This window comes from Dreissena polymorpha, chromosome 9 (genome assembly GCF_020536995.1).
Source record: "Dreissena polymorpha isolate Duluth1 chromosome 9, UMN_Dpol_1.0, whole genome shotgun sequence".
Taxonomy (NCBI): Eukaryota; Metazoa; Mollusca; class Bivalvia; order Myida; family Dreissenidae; genus Dreissena; species Dreissena polymorpha.
Window position 1 is genome coordinate 5,601,061 of NC_068363.1, and position 23,994 is coordinate 5,625,054.

The 23,994-nt window shown below is 35.8% G+C and overlaps 1 protein-coding gene across 2 annotated transcripts; it reads right to left on the reverse strand.

The window, feature by feature from the left end:
- Positions 1–8,830: 8,830 nt before the first annotated feature.
- Positions 8,831–21,436, reverse strand: LOC127845645 (transcription termination factor 3, mitochondrial-like). Of its 2 annotated transcripts, none has more exons than XM_052376675.1 (6): positions 21,327–21,436; positions 14,047–15,124; positions 13,597–13,741; positions 10,568–10,635; positions 10,130–10,220; positions 8,831–9,886 (listed from the first exon to the last, which is right to left on the reverse strand). In XM_052376675.1, the coding sequence occupies exons 2-6, from the start codon at positions 15,106–15,108 to the stop codon at positions 9,609–9,611; spliced, it is 1,644 nt and encodes a 547-aa protein (XP_052232635.1). In that variant the 5' UTR covers positions 15,109–15,124; positions 21,327–21,436; the 3' UTR covers positions 8,831–9,608. The 2 variants fall into 2 exon arrangements, with proteins under 2 accessions (XP_052232635.1, XP_052232634.1); XM_052376674.1 differs by having other exon boundaries at positions 21,308–21,405.
- Positions 21,437–23,994: the final 2,558 nt, after the last annotated feature.

Consider the following 23,994-nt stretch of genomic DNA (forward strand, 5'->3'; position numbering starts at 1 on the left):
ACTACAGAGGAATCACAGTGCATATTTGAGCGCTAAAGGGTTTAGCTGCCTTGCCTGTTTAGACTATCAATAAATCAATTACTACATTCACTAAAGTGTCTCTCAAAAAGGTTCTATTTCAATGGAAATAAGCAAAACGGCCATTTAATAATTAGTTACAATGTCGTTGACACCTTGCTCTGACTCCTGTCAATCAATACTTCATAGCTTCCAATCAGCACAAATCTAATCAAGTGTACTTATGAATCAACGTTGCCAGGTCGAGGTGCCAATATTATTAAAGAAATAACTTGCTTGATCTTGGTGTTTTTAGAACTTTGTCTGAAAGTAAAAGCTATTAACTTGAATGTATGCTTTGCACAATTGATTAGTCAACCATTTATTCTCTGATTGAGTAACTAGCACATTATTCTTTCGACTAGAGTTCTAATGTTTCCTTTCATGCAACATATATAATGAAATTCTATTAGTGAACAACAAAATTTACTTGCTCTAAAAGCTGTATTAGCTGTGCTGTTCTAGTATGTCATTCCTCATTTTGAAATTTTGACATGTCAATGTAATAGCCTGCATATGGCAGAACATGCAACTAAGTACACAATTTTACTAAGATTGAAATATGGCTTTGATATTGTCAGATTCTGCCAATATTTTTACCAAGTTTCATCAAGATGGAGTCAAAAATGTAGCTTCTAAAATGGTCATATAGGTTTTCTAAGATTTTGCAAGGTGACCTAGTGTTGATATATGAATGACCCTGATTCAAACTGTGCATTATATATATATAACAATAATTAACATTCTGACCAAGTTTCATCAAGATTGACTCATAAATGTTACCTCTTGAGTGCTTGACTCATAAATGTTACCTCTTGAGTGCTTGACTCATAAATGTTACCTCTTGAGTGCTTGACTCATAAATGTTACCTCTTGAGTGCTTGACTCATAAATGTTTCCTCTTGAGTTCTAATAATTTTCACAAATTTTCACCAAGATGGAGTAAAAAATATGGCTCCTAAAATGGTTGATTGGTTTATGAGATTTGACCTGGTGACCTAGTTTTTGTACATGCATGCCCAAGATTCAAACTATGTATAGATATTGCTAAGATAAACATCCTGTCATAGATATTGCTAAGATAAACATCCTGTCATAGATATTGCTAAGATAAACATCCTGTCATAGATATTGCTAAGATAAACATCCTGTCATAGATATTGCTTAGATAAACATCCTGTCATAGATATTGCTCAGATAAACATCCTGTCATAGATATTGCTAAGATAAACATCCTGTCAAAGATATTGATAAGATAAACATCCTGTCCAAGTTTCATCAAGAATGAGTCATAAATGTTGCCTCTAGAGTGCTAACAATTTACATGATGACCTAGTTTAAGAAAGCATGTTCCCCAGATTCCAACTCAGCCTAGATATTGTCAAGATAAATACCCTTACAACGTTTCACAACTATTGAGTTATAAATGTTGCCTCTGGAGTGTTAACAAAGTTTTTTCTTACATTTGATCTCGTGACCTAGTTTTCATGAATATGTGAACCAGACTTGCAATTGGCCTAGATATTATCAAGATCATTATTCTTACCTATTTTCATCAAGATTTAGACATTAATGTGGCATATAGAGGGTTCAAAATGCTTTTATAAGAATTGACCTAGCATGGTCTTGATGTCACAATTAACATTCTCACACAGTCTCATCAAGATTGAGTCTAAAACATGGAGTGGTGTTATGGGTTTTTTAAGATTTGACCTGGTGACCTAATTTAGGATGCACATCATCCTGATTGGAACCTGGCCTAGGTATTTTCAAGATGAGCATTCTGACAATCTTTGATCAAGACTGAGTCATAAATCAGGCATATCAGGGATTGAAATTAGTGGTTTCCTGTTCCCCAAATTTAGGTCTGGAGAAATAAATTTCAAAACTTGGTAGTCCGGCTGCAACACTAGTTTTTTTGGTTTGGGCCTATTTACTCTTTGGCCTTACAACCAAAGTACAACAGATGGTTGATCATCTGGGCATCCTACGGTAAAAAGTTAGTTTCTTTCCCTGATTATATAATATTATCATAGCTTGTAGATGTTTTCATGCGTATGTTTTACAATAATCTATGTATTTGTACATAGATTAAAGTCTATATTTCCCTGTTTAAAGCAAATAATAATTTAACATTTCCTACAAAGCATTTAAAAATCCTGGAAAGTTCAATATGTGTTTTATTCCAAGTTTGTGAGACTAATATCATCATTTTAATCATTAAAACTATATTTAGCAAGCACATTTATATCAGAGGTTTTAATTTCACCCATTTACTAGGAAAAATAAGAGAAGTTGTCATATTATCGCCTACAATTATAGACTTTGTTCTGCGATGTACACTGAGATGTGATCAATTCTCAGAATACTGGCAGGTAATATCTCCAGAAGACTGGTAGGTTCCGGACCTCATATTGGCACGCTTCCAATCTGAACACAAAAAAATGGGGTTTTCATTATAAACAAATACAAAAAAATAACTAATTTGACAAAGTATTCACTAATCAGTCTAAATAAAATCCACATTCTGGGAAAGCCTGGTTGAAGGCATGGGCAAAGTGGATTTTAGCTAGAGATACTTCCTATAAATGAACAAGAGATGTGTTTGTCACAAACCCAATGCCCCCTTCTGTGCTGCTTTGAAGCCATATCTTTGACCTTGAAGGACGACCTTGACCTTTCACCACTCAAAATGTGCAGCTCAATGAGATACACATGCATGCCAAATATCAATTTGCTATCTGCAATATTGCAAAAGTTATCACCAATGTTAAAGTTTTCATACGCATGGACTGACAGACTCACGGACAGACAGGCGGACCGAATGACCGACAGTTAAAAAACTATATGCCACCCTTTGGTGGTATAAAAATACAATTAAAGCCAAAAGTGTTAAATTTTAGTCCCTGATCAGCCTGTCCATACTGTGCTTATCTGGAATGACACATTATGCATATGCATTAAGCTCGGTTTTACAAGAGCTAGCCTTACATTGAATTAATCATACCTGCACAAAACAAAACATTTTCTGACAGAGCATGATCAATGGTGCCTTTCAATAACTGGAACTGTCACAAGTTCCTCTATGTTCTCAACTGGACAATATTGAGAAGATATGTCAAATATAAAGCATTGAAAGACTGAGTTAAGGCTGTCCAAATAATATCACACAAAACATCGTATTTGGATATATTGTAGTTTTGTTTTAGTGCAATTTCAATCTGTGACACCTTCCTGGTTGATATGAAGGCACATTGCAAAAAAAAAAAGATCGAAAATAACACATAAGATAAAATTAGATTTACGACACAAATATGGAAATAATGATATATATTGCAATTTAAATTCAACTAACAATGCTGTACTAATTCTTTTTACAGTAGCTCTAATTTAACATACAATTTCAACAGCTGAAATTTCCCTGATTATAATAAATCTGTCATGATGGACTGGCAGTTAAGTTACAAATTAACCGATTCATTTACTTGATTATAAACCTGTCATACAATCAAGCATCACAGAGCCATAGAAACGCTGGAAATGACACAGTATGTTGACACTTATACTCAGACTTTAATTAATTAGTAGCTATATTGTTTATTATACATCATTCAAACTATATGATGACCATGGCATACACAGGCAGTTGCAGTCTACTAAAATGGTGCTTTAACAAACATAATGTGGGCCGTTATCAAAATAAATTGTTTTGTTTAGTAACTAACGCCTAAAAGCAACTTTAATCCAGCCAATTGTCAAGAATGGTTGTGATTATTAAACATGCCATTTCCATGGCAACATATAACCTTTGTCCTCTAGTGTGATATTGAACTTTACTAAAAAAATTGTTAAGTCATATTGTAATAGATAATATGCCTTAAAGGTCCAGTAAATCTTAAAATAATCATGAATAGCTATGAAAATTTGGGGAGATATAGTGGTATGTTTTATATATTTTTAGTAAATACTTCTACCCAAAAAATAACCTGTGAATTAACCCTTCCCTACTCAAAAGCAAAGTGAAAATTGCTATGTGCAAACAGCATAAAACCAGAACAGCCTGCGAGTAAGTCACAGTCTGTTTAGGTTGTATGCTGTTTGCTTTTCATCAGTATCTTAGGGTTGGAAATTAAGCCTTTAAAACTTGAATATAGTAAGAAAGGTCTTTAATTAAATTTAACTTCCTAAGTGACTACAAATGCGTAAAAATATGTATCTAAGTGGAAAAGGGTTAAAATGTAACGGAATGAGATTTGTGTTCTAACAGATCAAAATGTGATGAAACCGCACGCTTTAGTGTGACATCATTTTTATTCCATTAAGCTGGGAAGGATGTGCTGTATCCATAATAAGGCAGCATTATCTGAGTATTCAGTCATACAAAGTAAGGCATGCTGATAATAAGCAACGGGTCCCACGATAATTCCACTGACACACAGTGAAACAATGTGAACAGCAAAAAACAAATCACCACTCCTGAAATCATAATTCAGCAACATGCAATGTCACAGAACAATTTTACGCTGGATAATTATATTGACTTGCAGAATTGTGGAGGAAATGGTGCCACTGTAGCAATTAGCTTGCCTGACGAAATCATGTCTGTCAACATCGCAAGTCACACTTTGTGTGCGGGTTAACTGTTGTAAATGTTGTTTCTGGAATAGGGCTAATCTTTGTACATTTGGCAAAATGTTCCATGTTCTTATCATTCACCCATAACAACCATTTACACATTGAGTAAATGGATTTGAGGTCAAAATAGGGACACACTATTTTTGTATTTCCTTTCCAGAAAAGCTTACTAATATGTAGCAGGAAATTACTTCCAGAAGGAACATTTCCATAACTACAATGGCAATAAAAATATTTTATTTTCTACCTTCAAATCATACTGACATCTATTTATAATGAATTCTGAATGGTCCAGTATATACTAGTTTTTGTATGGAAAAAAATCTTGCTTTTGATGTAAAATAATGGATTTATACCCATTGTATGGAAATCCTAATTGAACCAATTTGTACATATATCAGCTGCGCTCTGTGAAAAAGAGGATTTAATGCATGTGCGTAAAGTGTCGTCCCAGATTAGCCTGTTCAGTCCGCACAGCAATCGGGAGGTCAGGGGTTCGATCCCCAACCTGGGAGCGTTCTTAAGATCTCCCACATAGACACCAAGTACTGATAATAGTCCCAGGAAACAGACTCGAGTGCGTTTCAAATAAGCCTTAGGCTTTTGATGCAATCAAGCAAAAATAAATAGGTTTATTTAAACTAGTGCGCACAGGCTTATCAGGAACCACACTTTCAGCCTTGACTGAATTTTTGCTAAGAGACTTTCTTTTAACAAAAAAACCCTTTCTTATAACAAAAAAACCCTTTCTTTTAACAAAACAAACCTTTCTTTTAACAAAAAAAACCCTTTCTTATAACAAAAAAACCCTTTCTTTTAACAAAAAAAAACTTTCTTTTAACAAAACAAACCTTTCTTTTAACAAAAAAAACTTTCTTTTAACAAAACAAACCTTTCTTTTAACAAAAAAAACCCTTTCTTTTAACAAAACAAACCTTTCTTTTAACAAAAAAATCCTTTCTTTTAACGAAACAAACCTTTCTTTTAACAAAAAAACCCTTTCTTTTAACAAAAAAAAACTTTCTTTTAACAAAAAAAAACATCATAAAAGCAGAAAGTGTTTTCCCTGATAAGCCTGTGCAGACTGCACAGGCTAATCTGGGATGACACTTTACGCACATGCATAAAACTCCCTTTCCACAGAGCACAGCTCCTATTTATGTGCCCAGAACCAGTTAATATTACCAAGCTGGCTGAAACATGAATGGATTGCTGTAAGTTATAACTTCACGGTATGAGAAGTTGTATATCATAATTTAGATTTAAATTATTTTAACATATACAGTCATTAACATAAATCTTAAATATGTCACATAAACTATTAATGCAGTGAATTAATTGTCTATTCCCTTACTTGTAATATTACTGAAGCAAATATGAACGCAATGATGTTGTGGAATTGTTGTAATAAGTAGGCAAAATAGGTTGTTGCCAATCAAAATTAAACTTACATCAGTGATTGGCAAATGTGTGGTTTTATTTAACCCTTTCAGTGCGGGAACCGAATTTTGAAGGCCTTTGCAAACAGTTTGGATCCAGATGAGACGCCACAGAACTGTTTGCTATTCTGATAGTATTCTTTGAAAAAAAATCAAAGAAAATGCTCATTTTAGAAATTCAGCAGACGACATTTTAGCAGACGACAAATTTCCCAGCATACAAAGGGTTAACTGACAATGATTGCTGATGAGCAAGAGTTTTGTCAGAAAAAACGACATGACAAAGTCACTAAATCATGTTTTACTAGTACGTGTACATAAGTTCAGTGATTGTTCAATCCCATGTGAGGTCTGAATTTAAACACAACATTTCAAAACATATCCTCCATATCCAAACTTATTCTTGGTGACAATAGCCTTGACCTTGATTTGACTAATGCAAATTACAGAAACATTGATCTTGACCAAACTGGCCCAAATGGGATCCCACCCTAGGTCTGCATGTAAGCTTCTACAAAAAAACTCACCACAATACCTTTGTTAACACTCAGCACAATACCTTAGTTAAAACTCAAATTATTAAGCAGACAAGGGACAAAATTGTCACAAAACCAGGTTTTCATTGTGAAAAAAATATCTGATAAAGGGAGAAAACTCAAACTGAACTTTTGAAATGAACAAACAAAATTAACCCCCTTTGTAAGTTTGTTTAAAAAAAATTAAATCTATTTTTAGTCGTGGCGACCTTGACATTGGAGATATTGACGTGATTCTTTCGTGCGACACACCGTACCATGATGGTGAACAAATGTGCCAAATGATTTTAAAATCTCACAATGAATGACATAGTTATGGCCAGGACAAGCTCATTTATGGCCATTTTTGACCTTTGAACTCAAAGTGTGACCTTGACCTTGGAGATATTGACGTAATTATTTCGCGCGACACACCGTCCAATGATGGTGAACAAATGTGCCAAATGATTTTAAAATCTGACAATGAACGACATAGTTATGGCCCGGACAAGCTTGTTCCGCCCGCCAGCCCGCCAGCCAGCCAGCCAGCCAGCCAGCCAGCCAGCCAGCCAGCCAGCCAGCCAGCCCGCCAGCAAGCCAGCCAGCCCGCCCGCATTCGCCAATCTAATAACCAGTTTTTTCCTTCGGAAAACCTGGTTAAAAATGTTATTTTTTATGCATTATGTCCAAAGTTACATAGAGTTTGATTTATGCAAACTAAAGTCATTGACTGGAAACGCTAACCCAATAACCAGGATTGTGCCGTCATTTTATTTTAACCTAGCTTCAGGACAGAACATGTTTTTGGATGTGAACACTCGGATATGCCAAGCAATTAGAATTTATAGAAAATAAGAGGAATAGAAGTTAGGAAATATGAGCATAATCTTCCATCAATCTTCCTTAACATATTGGAGGTTTAGGGGGGGGGGTAATTAAATCATTCCACAACTGCAAATGAAGCATGCTAACAGTATTAGAATCCAATCCAATCTGTCTACACATTTGCACAATTGAGGCCCAAAGGAGAAAGCGATAATTAAAAGTTAAGGCTAATTTGGCTCATAAATTAAATAATATATTTCTCATTTGATCAGAACACTGTTTTGGAAGGCTAGTTAAGTTTTGGTTTCAAATAAAACTGTATCAAGATAAAACTTAGTGAAAAAGGTGAACACGCAACCAGATACGTGCAACAATAGCAGCATTGTCTTGCTTCTACTTTTGATAAAATACTACTGTGCTTATCAGTATTATCAACACCCTTAAAATCTAGTGATCTCACCATCCACTCTTGTTTATATGAATTGGGTACTTTCTAAACATTTATTTTTAACTTACTAGAAAGCACATATAAATTTGAAGCAATTTTGTGGTTGAACTTGATGCGACACTCAGAAACATTTTTAAAACACTGTACTGTTTTGATCTGAAATTGTGCATGCAATCCTGATGCAACTTACTGACACAGATTCAAGCAATTTGTCACTTGCATCACATCATTTTTATAATATAGCATCAATTAATAGCAAAGTTCTCCATATTGAGAGCATATTGAGAGCATACTTTGTTTCCCGTTTGGATAAGAGCAATCCTAATTAAAACGATCAATCAATACCTAGTGCATACTAGATGATAACTGACCAAGAGCACTAAAAGCTAAAGAGCTAATTTTAGACCATTCATGGGACATAACTCTGCACTTATTTAAGCTTTTGGTGCTTAAGCTGATTATTAAATACGTCGTGTTCTGAGAAAACTGGGCTAAATTCATGCGCATAAAGTGTCGTCCCAGATTAGCCTGTGCAGTCCACACAGGCTAATCAGGGACGACACTTTCCGCTTTAATGGTATTTTTAGTTTCAAGGAAGTCCCTCCTTACCGAAAATCAAGTTTAGGCGGAAAGTGTCGTCCCTGATTAGCCTGTGCTGACTGCACAGGCTAATCTGGGACGACACTTTACGCACATTAATTAAGCCCAATTTTCTCAGAACAAGACACAAATTATTTAGCTTGGTTGAGACAGTCTAGATTGGTGAAGATCAAATGAAAATGAGTTGTGCCTCAGTATGGAAAACAATGTGGGTTTCATATACAGGTATTTAGTAACATGATATATGTGCATTCCACAACACCATGCAACGTTCTATGAAGGGAATGGAAGAAAGAATCTTAAGACATGCATTTGTTTATGTTATCTTCTATTCTTAAACAAATATTAAGTATTTTATTAAATGATAAGAAACTTTATTTTATCATCATAAACATCAAAAATGGAGCGTTAAAATAAGTACACAATATGTGTGGAGAAAAAAGGAAAAATAAAAAAGAAGCCTAACTCTCGATTATGGATTTCAAAGTCAAACACAAATTATCTCCCTTTAATTCTAGAGAATATGTATGCTCGGTATCTCTATAAAATACAGTAACTAGTAAACAAAAGTAATTATCTGCATTTACTTCTTTTAGAATAGTCGCTCCATGAATAATAAGGTTACAACATAAATTCATTTCTATGTTCAGACAATGATTACGTAAAGAGTATGAAGAAAACAGCAGATTCAAGTCTTTTTTTCCTCTTAATATCTAACGGTAAATGTTACAATGTCCTTCAGCATTGTTCAGTTCATGTTGTTCAGTGCTGTATATTGCGATTGAAGATTTTTCTGTGATGCACATCAATATTCATTTTGGTACATTACTCGTGAACACATCTCACAGCATTCAGCGACATCATAATCAATCCTTATTGTAGAGTTTAGGTCCAATCAGATTTCTGCATTTCTGATAAAAGATTTGCAATTCTATTCATGTTCCATCAAGCCACCTTAAGTCTTTTACAACAATTACTTAAGAGGCATTTAAATTTAAATAAAACTCCACAAGTCATATCTAATCCATCAAAACTAATGATCTCTTCGGTGAACAGCAAAGATCCAAAATCCAGTTCAAGTCACAACATTCATATCATACGAAGAAATTTATCATACGTTTCTAGCGACGATTTAGCAACATCCTTACACCAAGTCTCATCATCCCCCTCTATGAGACGCGTCAAGGAAACATAGTTTGGTAAAAGTGGGTCATACTGGGCGGCCCCGACGTAGAGGAGAAAGCGATGGCGCCAGGACACGTTGTGAACGGAGGTCGTAAGAATTTGTGGAAATTTTGCAATGTGAGCATGAGGAATATCCATCACATCATTAACATAGTCATAATTCCTTACAACGCTTTGGGCATCTGCAATATAATAATTATATAACAGCAACACTCGAATCTGCTTGAAGACCCCATTATACTGGTACAATTTTTGTATGCTGAAACTTTCAAGATTAAGAGCAATAACATAAAGACAAATTCTGATAAATAATAAACAATCTTTAATATAAACCTTATTTCAAGAAGATATATAGTACAGCCAACATGACATCACTACTATAACTGTATCTGACAAAAATAAAACAATTACTGAACTCTACTCACCGTGACGGATAATTTGGGGCCATTGTAAAACCATTGTTTTGATCTCCTCTGGGGTAAAACGTATCACAAACTTCATATTGTTAAACGCCTCCTACAAAACAAAATAGGATAAAAACTAGCATACACATTTAACCCTTTAACACTTAGATACATATTTTGACATGTTTAAAGTCTCTTTGAAAGTTATATTTTATTGAAGACCTTTCTTACTAGATTCAAGTTTGAAAGGCCTCATTTCTAACCCTAAGATACTGATGATGAGCAGCAAACAGCATAAAACCTGAACAGACTGAGAGTTACTCACAGGCTGTTCTGGTTTTATGCTGTTTGCACATAGCCATTTTCACTCTGCTTCTGAGAGAGAAAGGGTTAATGTGTTGAACTTATGTAGACTATTAAGTATTCTCTATAATTTCACCCTCTCATTATGTATCTTACCTCAATATGCCGTTGCTTTAAATGTATCAGTGGGGCCAGTGTACCTCTCATTCCCCGTATCTCGGCCCCTAAAGCACAGCAGTAGGTAACTTATTGATGTTTGCATCAACAGTGAGCAGTTGGGGCATTACAAACAGCAAGATCATTGGTAATTCACTGAGCTATGGAACTGACATAATACTGTAAACAAATTCATGTACATATTTAGATTTTTATTTCTTTACTTTGACTTAAAAGTTACTTAAGCTTGATACTTGCAACAGCCTGAGAAATGCTAAGGGTCTTTTTCCAGTGTTGAACCAGTACCCGATAACTTTTCTAAAAAAATATCATTCTAACATGCTAAAAGCTGGGATAAAAACTAACTCCCTCATGATTACAAGGGGAGACCATATCCAGGCAACACTAACATGTGACCTCAAGTTTTTTAAGTTTCATTTACAAAGCTTGTTATAAAATAATTGTCATACATTTACTTAAAATAGATTAATTTAAGCTAAGTAAGGCATAAGAAAAGTTTCTTTAAAATAAAAACATTATATTCCTATAGTTTAATTTCATTTAAACTTTCAGCAATTTTGGTTTTGTAAACAAAACACCTGAGTACACTGCAACTCCAATATATCACGGTCCGTTATATCGCGTTGTCCAATATATCGCGAATCGGCTATGGCTCCCAAAAATCTGACGAGCATACTCCTTAAATAAAATGTTTTTATCTGAGAATTTGATGCATTAAAATCTGTTTCAAGCAAGTATTTTTCCCTTTTTTTCACCAACTTTAATTCAAAAGTCATAATCCAGTTTTGACCAGATTGTTTGCTTACAATTAATATCGATCTCATGTGTTTTCAGACCCTTTAGTTACAATTGCCATGTCAAATTTTTGCAGAACCGACCCTTCAGTAGCAATTGCTATCCGCCTCAAATGTTAGCAGAACCAACACTTAAGTAACAATTGCTATCCGCCTCAAATGTTAGCAAATCCGCCTCAAATGTTAGCAGAACCAACACTTAAGTAACAATTGCTATCCGCCTCAAATGTTAGCAGAACCAACACTTAAGTAACAATTGCTATCCGCCTCAAATGTTAGCAGAACCAACATTTAAGTAACAATTGCTATCCGCCTCAAATGTTAGCAGAACCAACACTTAAGTAACAATTGCTATCCGCCTCAAATGTTAGCAGAACCAACACTTAAGTAACAATTGCTATCCGCCTCAAATGTTAGCAGAACCAACACTTAAGTAACAATTGCTATCCGCCTCAAATGTTAGCAGAACCAACACTTAAGTAACAATTGCTATCCGCCTCAAATGTTAGCAGAACCAACACTTAAGTAACAATTGCTATCCGCCTCAAATTTTTGCAGAACCAACACTTAAGTAACAATTGCTATCCGCCTCAAATGTTAGCAGAACCAACACTTCAGTAACAATTGCTATCCGCCTCAAATGTTAGCAGAACCAACACTTAAGTTACAATTGCTATCCGCCTCAAATGTTAGCAGAACCAACACTTAAGTAACAATTGCTATCCGCCTCAAATGTTAGCAGAACCAACACTTAAGTAACAATTGCTATCCGCCTCAAATGTAAGCAGAACCAACACTTAAGTAACAATTGCTATCCGCCTCAAATGTAAGCAGAACCAACACTTAAGTAACAATTGCTATCCGCCTCAAATGTTAGCAGAACCAACACTTAAGTAACAATTGCTATCCGCCTCAAATGTTAGCAGAACCAACACTTAAGTAACAATTGCTATCCGCCTCAAATGTTAGCAGAACCAACACTTTAGTAACAATTGCTATCCACCTCAAATGTTAGCAGAACCAACACTTAAGTAACAATTGCTATCCGCCTCAAATGTTAGCAGAACCAACACTTTAGTAACAATTGCTATCCGCCTCAAATGTTAGCAGAACCAACACTTAAGTAACAATTGCTATTCGCCTCAAATGTTAGCAGAACCAACACTTAAGTTACAATTGCTATCCCCCTCAATTGTTAGCAGAACCAACACTTAAGTAACAATTGCTATCCGCCTCAAATGTTAGCAGATCCAACACTTAAGTAACAATTGCTATCTGCCTCAAATGTTAGCAGAACCAACACTTAAGTAACAATTGCTATCCGCCTCAAATGTAAGCAGAACCAACACTTAAGTAACAATTGCTATCCGCCTCAAATGTAAGCAGAACCAACACTTAAGTAACAATCGCTATCCGCCTCAAATGTTAGCAGAACCAACACTTAAGTAACAATCGCTATCCGCCTCAAATGTTAGCAGAACCAACACTTAAGTAACAATTGCTATCCGCCTCAAATGTTAGCAGAACCAACACTTAAGTAACAATTGCTATCCGCCTCAAATGTTAGCGGAACCAACACTTAAGTAACAATTGCTATCCCCCTCAAATGTTAGCAGAACCAACACTTAAGTAACAATTGCTATTCGCCTCAAATGTTAGCAGAACCAACACTTAAGAAACAATTGCTATCCGCCTCAAATGTTAGCAGAACCAACACTTAAGTAACAATTGCTATCTGCCTCAAATGTTAGCAAAACTGACCCTTCAGTAAGAATCGCTATTGATATCAAATGTTTGAAGAACCAACCCTAGAGTAACAATTGCTTTCGATATAAAATGTTTTCAGAACCGAAATTTTAGTTACAAACTTTTGCAAACTGTTCGGGACGTTCACAGAAGGAAGTTTGCCTATACTTAATGCACTACAGAAACACACATCTACACAAGTTGGTGTACCAGAGTGATAAAACAGGGCAGTGATATTCTTACAAATTTTCTCATCCGAGTCCTGGGACTCGATAACTTGCAAATCTTGAGTCCCCGAATTGAAAGAATGAGTCCAAATATTAAACATTATTACTTTTGAGAAATTTCAATGCATTTTTGGGACTCACATAATTCTAAACTTTGCATCCCCAGAGGTTTTTGTGAGTCCAGAACCCAGGACTCGCAGGTAAAAAAATCACTGCAGGGTTGTACTATGAAAATGCTGACCAGTCAAGTTCAGGTACTTTTGCAGAAATCCTAGCCTAACATCAATCTGTTCCACTGCCATAGCTAGAAAGGTTGGATCCTTGATTATCATCTCAGCTATGGCATCTCGCGGGAAGTTCTTAGAACGGAAGTAGCTATACCTTACCTGAACAAGGTAACAGAAAATGTCAGTTATGTAAATGCAACATAAATGTGATTATCAGTTGTCAAGCTAAATAGAATAATTAAAGAAATATATAAACATTACTTTCCAATCACAAGGTGTCTAAAATTAAATGATTATTCTAGATTAAATGATTATTCCCAACCATTTAGCTAAATAAGGAAGAATAAATTTAACTAATTATCCCTACTGGTAGATTCAAATAACAAGAAATTCTAAACAAACATGTTTCAGGCATCACATCTTGACTGTTGTTTTTAACCACCTTAAAAATGATAATGTGGTACCTTAAGATTATGGACTTCTTGCTTTAACAAAGCAGGACATGAACTAATAACCTCCCCAAGCTGATCTGGCTTCACCCCTCTGTCAGTAAAGAAAACCAAAATAGGTTTGATGTCCTGATCAAAGTTCATGTTCAATATGTCTTCAGCTATGCCCTCTTTCTGTACTTTCGATAGATCTACACCAATGTCAACAAGTTTCTGTAAATCAACATTCTCAGTGAATATTGGCAAGAAATTATTTAGCTTTGGAATAGGAACTTTCATGGGAACATGGTGAAATTCCCCTTTGTGTTCAATGGCAATATCCAAACTTTCATTCCCTTCAAAGGCACCTTCACTGCTGAAGAATTCCCTTCTCTGATCATACCTTTTGATTTCCTGTTTAATAGCAACTAACTCCATTCGTCTCATTTTCTTCATTTCCCGTATTTTATATCCCTCATCTGTTTTGTAGATTTCTCTTATATCACCAATGGTTTTGGTTGAAGTCAGCTCAGATCTGCCTTCCCACGTTGCATCCATAATATTAGTCTCACCTGTATCTGAATATTTATGCTCCTTGAGCTCTTGCGCAGCCCTTTCAAATATGGACACTGAAGTTTCTCCCTCATTCTCAGCTGTGATATTATTGGTGAGTTCATTTTCATAGTCAATTATTTCATCACGCTCCCCATGAAAAAGACCCCTATGTTTCTGGCGTCTTTCACTTACATTATTCTCTATTACACTTTCAGTTTCTGACTCAGAATGTCTAGTAAATTCCTGGACTTCTAAAGGAGAGTCTCCTTTCTGAACTAGTGTTTCATTATCATTTAAATTGCTTATGTGTGCCCCACTGTTCTTGTATCTACTACGTCTTGCATCTAAAGCAGTTGAAATATGCAGACTTTTTGAACAAAGATTCATTTTGCAATGATTTTCCTGCAATTTAAACTTTTCACAGATCCTGAGTGACACAGAGCTGGCAACAGTGGCTCTGAAATGTCGGACTGCATAATTCCAACGGCAGAAAGACACCTGTTTGCTTGCCATCAAATACTTCTTCAATAGTTGACAACTCATCTTAGAAGTATTGGTCCTGAAATATAGTCATGAGATAAGTTAGAGCTAGCCTCCATAGCTTAAAATATAGCTTTGACTTGGCGTTTAAAAAGTTATCAGAAACCCCAAAAAACACAGTCTACTAAAATTCGACAAATTATCAACATGCAACAAAAAACTCCTGTAAAGTGCTTTTTAATGCAAAACTTGCTGGAACAGGCACTATATTGGTTATAAAAAATAATGTTTACATGTAATAAGAACACTTTTAACTGACTACTTTCTAAAACCCTAGTAAATACATGTTTTATTACAAAAATGTTCAAGTAATCGTTCAAATTGAATTCATTTGTAAAATTATAGTCACTCTGTATTTTCTGGCATATCATTCAATTTCTTTGTTTAGTAAAAGAACATTTGCTTTAACTGTTTTCATTTAAAATGGAATTCTTGGGAGTTGAACCTCGATGGTGCCTGCTTATCCACACATTTTACTTTTCATACATATCTTTCATTCTCATGGTACAGGCCCTAATGTAATCGTATCATTAGTTTAACTATTCCACTTGAAAAAAATCTTTAAGTGCTGGACTCAATTTCAACTAGAGCTTTGTCACAGACGTGACGAATACCCCCACATGCCGCATTGACACAGAATATTTTGCATGTTGTCTTAACAAAAAAAAGCAGACACCATGCTCAATATTAAAAACGCACTAAGTGACCCCGTGACCTAGTTTTTGACCCGGCATGGCCCATGTTCGAACTTGACCTACACATCATCTAGATACAAATTCTGACCAAGTGTGGTGAGGATCGGATGAAAACTACTTGAATTAGAGAGCGGACACTGTGCTGAATGTGTAAAACTTACTAAGTGACCCCGTGACCTAGTTTTTGATCTGGCATGGCCCATGTTAGAACTTGGCCTTAAGATCATCTAGATACAACTTCTGACCAAGTTTGGTGAAGCTCAGATGAAAACTACTTGAATTAGAGAGCGGACACCATGCTCTGTTTAAAACGCACTAAGTGACCCCGTGACCTAGTTTTTGACCCGACATGACCCATATTCGAACTAGACCTAGACATCATCTAGATACAACATTTGACCAAGTTTGGTGAAGATCGGATGAAAACACCTTGAATAAGAGAGCGGACACTCAATACGGACCGACAGACCGACCGACAAGCTCACTACTATATACCCCCCTATAGTTCGTTTATGGGGGTATAATAATTATTTGCTGTTTATGAAGAACTATTATGACAATCATTCTCATAACTTCTGGTTTACATTGGAAAGTAAGTCATGTTTACTCCAAACTGAATTTATGATTATTTAAATAACATAGCTAAAAATTGTGTAAGTTTGTTGAGGATTTATTAGTAGGTATACAAATGTGTTCAAAATTGCCTATTTGTGGGATAAAAAATGTAACAAGAGGGCCTTAAATATCCCAAAGTAGCTCACCTAATATACAATGGAACTGACCTGCTCTGTGAAGCCCAAGATATCATAAGAACAAAAGTTTCATGACGATTGAACTATAAATGTGACTTTTAGTGTTAACAAGGTTTTACTAAAGCCATATAAGGAAATATGCCCTGCCCCGTAGCGACAATGCTTTTCAACAGACCAGAACCATTTTCGAAACTAATCCAAGATATAATTGGGAAAAATCTTCTTACCAAGTTTCATGAAGATCAGACAATAAAAGTGGCCTCTATAGTGTTAACAAGGCAAATGTTGACGCTGCACAACGTAACGGGCAAAAGGAGATCACAAAAGCTCATTGCACATTGTGTTCGGGTGAGCTAAAAATATTTTATTAACATTAATAAAGTTTCTTGCTTCCATTTGAAAGGTATTTGTAGAACAAGCACATGATTGTAGTAACTATGTACTATGAGAAACATCAGGGATCAAGCAACTGGGCAAAGTGGGCCATTATATCGCCGCTGCTTCCCTTTAGTCGCCCAGATCAAAAGCACCGGCAATAATCACTTCGCCCTAAAATCTGCCAATTATCATATCCACAGCGCTATCAAAGTAAAGTATTTTGCTACTTACAGGATAGTTACTGAATGTTGAGCCTGTAGGTACTGTATATAATTATAGAAATGTTGAGCAAAAACCAACAGTTACACACTCAACTATATTACCCAAAGTGTTTATATGTACAGGCTGTGTTCTTAAATTTAACAATTATGTTCAAATTGCATTATGTGCACATATAAGTAATATATTGACAAACAAACATTTTAAAATATTGTTGTTTCAAAATATTGTGTTTTGCATAAGCCACTATTACAGCACAAACATTAGATACTTCTAAAACCTTTACATTCCATTTTGCAAGATTGGAAGGCCAGTACGCGGAAAGCTTGTCTGACTATCTGCCCGGACTGTTGTTATAGGCTATTGACATTTGCCCCTTTGCAGTTAAAACCATGATCTGACTTTAATGTTCTATGGAATAAAAAGTATCATAATTAGATACCCAATGAGATGTAAATATGTGGTTTGAATGCTTCTAAATAACATACGATATGTATCCATTGTGAATAACAAAGTAATGTTACAAACATAATATGACTGTTTAGCAGGGATGGAGCAACTGGGTGAAGTGGGTGATTAGATTGCCGCGGCTTCCCTTAAAACTCCTCGGATCAAAAGCACCGGCGCTTATCACTTCGCCCTAAAATCTGGCAATTATCATATCCGCAGCGCTATCAAAGTGGCTTCTGTTTATTACCAAATACACGCCGAAGTTAATCAACTGACTGAATCGATGAAACTCCGCCCCCTGGCGTAGTAAATTACCTATTGAAAATTGATAAGCAACCATTCACAGTGCTCATCACATGGGTATTTGGCAGGAATCTCTCTTGACCAATCAGAGCGTGGGTTACAAACTCCATTTCGCCTAATAGAAAACATTACAGGGGAGACATTTTGTTAATTGATGTCAATAATCACCATTAGTGTCCCCAAAACAATGTGGAATAAAAGAATGTCGGTCTCTATGTAGTAATTGGTATCTGTTCTTGGTAGTCAGGTATGTTTATTTTATGCACCATGCCTGTATTGTCCGTTTTTCAAACCGTGAACACTTGCTTTTCACGATGCCTTAAAATGGTCCCGGACGGGAAAAGATGAGTTGATGCCGACGAAAACTGCGAACAATTAACGTACAGTTTGTATGTCTCCAATTATGATGATTCTTAATACTCATTATCTTGGTCATGATCATTCTGTAACGAGAACGCGGACTGTAAACACAAAATTGCATCTGCTTAATCTGAAATGTATCAAACGAGTTGGTTACAGGGCAATTCGCCCAAACCAAGTTCTATTTAATTACAAACATAACAAACGGATAAATGTTCCGTTAAATTCCCAAATGTGAATAATAAATTGTTATTGAAACACACTTCCGATTTTTATTGTTAACACGACGTTAACAAATGCTTCCAATATTCAGTCATGATGTATATTTCCCGATCAAAGTGCGCGAAAGTTATGGGGCGATGTACAAGGTCAAGGTATACACATGGAAAGCGTGCGAGTATTGATACAAACTTTATAGCGCAGAGAGCTCTGTTGATTTAGGTTAAACGTTTCTTTCTTTGGTAGGTTTTAACACAATTATATCGCAAATAATTTTTTCATTTAATAAAAATGTGCTAACTCAACATGAAATAGTATTTATAACACTGATTACATGTGTATATAAATATTATTAGGCTTCATTGTGTATTTTGATAGTCCTGACTGAGAAAGAACTGATAAATTAGTGCGTATAGAACTGCTTTTTTAAAAATGATTTTCTTATAATTTGATGCTTATAATTTTGTCAGTAATAAATTTAATGAAAGGAATGATTTTATTTCTTGAGTTCAAATACATTGACAAGTCATGGTTCACAATGGTCCATTGGTGATTGCAAAAGTTCCACTTCTCCCTAAAACTGCCTCACTTCTCCAGAGCTTTGGGAGAAGTGACTTCTCCCAAAAATTGGAGTCTAGCTTGATCCCTGAACATTGTACATGATGATGTGAGATGCCAGACATTTCTTGTTATCCCCACGTTTTTCGGAGAACAAGTGGGGATATTGTGGTGATGTACGTCTGTCCGTCCGTACGTCCTGGCCACCTGCTCCTCCTACACTATTGGCACTAGAACCTTGAAACTTACATACATGGTAGCTATGAGCATATGTGCGACGGTGACAGTGACGGAATTTTGATCTGACCCCTGGCTCAAAAGTTATGGGGGTTAGGGCGGGGCCGGGTCAGAGATTTTCACTAATTTTTTAATGTTATTCTACATTAACTTCTTCATTTCTGCACCGATTTACTTCAAATTGATACTGAGCCTCTCTTATGACAATACAGTCAATCTCAACTATGCATGGCCCCATTACCAACCCTGGGGCGCCCTGCCCACCCAAAATTGCCTTTTACTATAATTTCTTCATTTCTACACTGATTCACTTCAAATTGATACTGAACCTCTCTTATGACAATACGGCGGTCAATCTCAGCTATGCATGGCCCCATTACCAACCCTAGGGCACCCCGCCCACATAGGCCACGCCCACCCAAAATTGCCTTTTACTATAATTTCTTTATTTCTACACCGATTCACTTCAAATTGATACTGATCCTCTCTTTTGACAATACGGTCAATCTCAGCTATGCATGGCCCCATTACTAACCCTGGGGCGCCCCGCCCACATAGGCCACGCCCACATAGGCCATGCCCACCCAAAATTGCCTTCTACTATAATTTTTTCATTTCTACACCGATTCACTTCAAATTGATACTGAACCACTCTTATGACAATACAGTTAATCTCAACTATGCATGGCCCCATTACCAACCCTGGGGCGCCACGCCCACATAGGCCACGCCCACCCAAAATTGCCTTTTACTATAATTTCTTCATTTCTACACTAATTCACTTCAAATTGATACTGAACCTCTTTTATGACAATACAGTCAATCTCAACTATGCATGGCGCCATTACCAACCCTGGGGTGCCCCCCCCCCCACATAGGCCACGTCCACCCAAAATTGCCTTTTACTATAATTTCTTCATTTCTACACCGATTTACATCAAATTGATAATGAACTTTTCTTATGACAATACGGTCAATCTCAACTATGCATGGCCCCATTACCAACCCTGGGGCGCTCCTGGGTCAAACATGCGACGTGGGGATACGCGTCGGCATCTGCCGCGCCATTTCTAGTATATTTTTAATTTATTGAATTTTAGCAATGTTGTCATGAAATTCGTACTCTCTGTACATGGCTCTCTTCAGAAAAAATATACAATCTGTCTCTGATGTTTCTATAGCTTGTGAAGACTAGCTCAATATTGGGACACATCCCAATTTTCTTGGCTTATGTATAAGCATAACTGGCAAAAATAATTGAAAAAATTGGGCAGTTTTCAATTAAACGGTCCCCAGAAACATTAAAGTTAAACATTTTTGTTATCATGAATTGAAGTACCTGTGCATAACTTGTTTATTTCTTATCCTTGGTCTTTTTGCCCTGGTTTTCAACATATTTTGCACTAATATCAATGAAAACAGAATGGACAATGAAGCCACTAAGCATATAAGGTGAAAATTTATATCTTTGAATTGGTTTTAGAACTTCTGGAGAATCTCTTCAAAAAGGGTGGCAGTCTCTGTATGATTTTTTAACATGCAAATTTGAGTGCATTTTTGTGAATGTTTCACATTCACAAAACTTATCAAGAAAAGCATGGATTTTGGAATAGTTTGTTTTTTATTTTTATTTTTTAATCCAAAATTTCCACCCGCCTTTGTTACTTTCTTCATATACAGTCACTTTGTCCTTAGGCTTAGTTAAGTAGAAAACTTGATTTTTTAGTAAAATCAAAAATGAAGTCTTTAGCAAATATTTAAATAACAAATTAATGCTTAGATTGTGGCTTACACTATTTACACACAATATATTCAGTATAATAATAGATATACTTTGAAATCAATATAAAAGACTTCACGAACATAAAACAACGTGCATAGTCACCAAAATGTATTGAGGTGCGTTTAATTCATCCGAAAATTTAATATCCGGATATAATACATTACCGAAAACATGCGACAAAACATAAGCAATGTGAAGCACGTGTATAATTTACATATGTTAAACGATATATAGTAACATGGATATACATTATAACACGATGAGAACCTCTAGGTAATGTGCAAAAGATCGAAATCATCAACATAACTGTCACGAAGAGTGTGTTCGTTGTTATTTAATGAAGCCAAACCCAAAAATTAGCAACCCTACAGTACGAATAGAAGCGAAGTGACGTGAGAATTGTATTCCATATACGTTAACCATTACAATCAATTGTTCCAAATGCCACTATGCTTAAATATTTAATAAGTTGTGTAAGAGAGTTTTCTTCTCTCATTCTTTATATAACGTCAGCAGACCTGAATTAATACATTCAAATATGTCATTGGCTAAATCGAGAGCAATTACCCAGGACTTTGGCCCCATCATTCGTCGGTGTACAGCGTATAGGATGTAACACTGTTAAGTCTAAGTAAATCCGAACTACTCACTGCATGTTAGTACGAAACATAGACACAAATCCATCTCGCAGAATGTCGAGGTCAGTACTCAATCGTGATCATAGATAAACGTTGATAACACACTATTGCTTTTACGATTAACTACCGAAATTGTTAAGTTTCATGATAAAAGGGAAATCTTTGAATTATTTAGGCATAAATGTTTACCGTACACGGTCAGCCCGAGTGGAAATCATTCCTGAAAAGGCTATCGAAATTTGCTACTTTGCTTTAAATAACACGGTTTTTTACTTTAATTTTATATCGAACAGTATTGTGCTTAGAGGTTCCATTAACAAGACGCAATTATATTTTTTTAAGACCCGCGTCATGCGAATATGGGTCTTATACCATATGCAGCCAGCGTTGCTATAGCACAGCCTGCGCAGCTGGCAGTCTGGTCGGGAGATCCCTTATGACACCATAAAGCATTGCGCGTTTTTATAGCGAAAAGCGTAGCTCCTGACCAGACTGCGCAGGCTGGGCTTTGGCTACACTGGTCGCACGAATTAATACCTATTTTCGCATGGAGCGGCTCTGAAAATGTATTTCGAATGTGTCGAAAGAAAACTGCGTGTTAATTAAATACCAATAGCACCATATATGTCGATGGTGAAGTAATAAACTCATAATAAGCCTTTTGAGGACACATATTATGTGATCTCCTGTAGTATAATTTGTATTGCCACACTATAGTGTGGTTTGAATATACACGTGCATTTTATAACACACACGTTCATGCTGCGGATTTGAGACTAACAAGTGAAAAACAACAACAATAAAACCTTTGTTTTCAATTTCACTATTTGGAAGCACACATTATATTATTTTATTTCTCGTCAGGATATACACCGACTTTTTATTTTTAAAGATAATTATGTCTTCTTTTAAATAATTGAGTTGTTTGTGCAACATTTAATACATGTATCTAAATGGGTTATTATAAAGTATAAATTATGTAATCAATACGTTTGCAACATTATAATAACATTTGGTGTTATATGCTTAATTTAACACATTTCGTTTGATAGTTGTGATAAAATTCTTGAATGTACAGTTAATACTTGCACAAAAATGCGACACAGCAGCCAACACAACAATAATTATAATAAGAAAGACATATGACGAAATAAATTTTACGTTATTGTGAACGAATTCAACATGTAAAATTTAACTTACAAAATGTATGAAAACCTACGTTAAACCATCGTCAGACACATCCAGTGTGCCCAAGTCTAATGATCATGGACGGGTAAGTAAAGACACCGATGTCATCTCCTGAATGAAGCTTGAGGACTTACTCGCAGGCTACTAGCCATACCAGTTGTAAATACAGCCCAATCAAGGCCGACAAAGGAAGGCTGGTCTGGTGCGACATGGGCGAACAGCACGACGAAACTATGTAGGTGTGGCTAAAAAACCGCTGCATTTTTTCATTAAAAAATCTATCCTCGTACAATGATAACGGAAAGACAGATGCACTATCACAGGTTATGTATCTGTCGATTAGCACAAGATATGGGATGTCGTGGGCGACTTTACCTAAAACGTTCCTTTGTTGTTGTTTTTTTAAACACTTCTACAATCTTGGCGTTTGAAATGCGTTGTGCCTGCGTCTATGGCGACCTCAGTGCGATATTACGGCGTTGGATATGCCCAAAGTCCGTTGTGACAATATGTTAACGTCAGTATGAATCAGTATGAATGCAAAATTTGTTGTGATGCACCATACTTATTAGATAGTGGTTTTTAGATGCACGTTAATAATGATGCATTATTTAATTGCAAGATTAATTGATACATATGGATCATTTATAAAAAAAAAAGTATTACGCAATTAGGCGCCGCAAACAGAAGAATAATTGTTAGCAAATGTTATCCAAATTTTATATTTAAAAAAAAAAACTGGTATAATTTTACGATGCGAAAAAATAACGGTCCTATACTATCAATCAACTGAGAAGTACGCTACATATTCTTATATTGACGCGCGACATTAATGGCAAGTTGGTTTCTATGTCACAATTATCTGTTATTTATTAATTACTCATATTCACGCCACAAAACTATGTGAAATGTGATACGTACGGCCTAACATCTTATTATACCTCCCGGTCGGCCATTCACGTCATGCAACGTAGAGAAGGAAGAAAGGAATGAGTGTTAAATAAACTTTTTTTAAGTTTAAATTACTGTGTACATATTGGAAGATGTAGGTAAATATAAATTGAAGGCCTACCCCCGGTATCTTTTTTTCTTGCGGTAAAGCGGTGAAG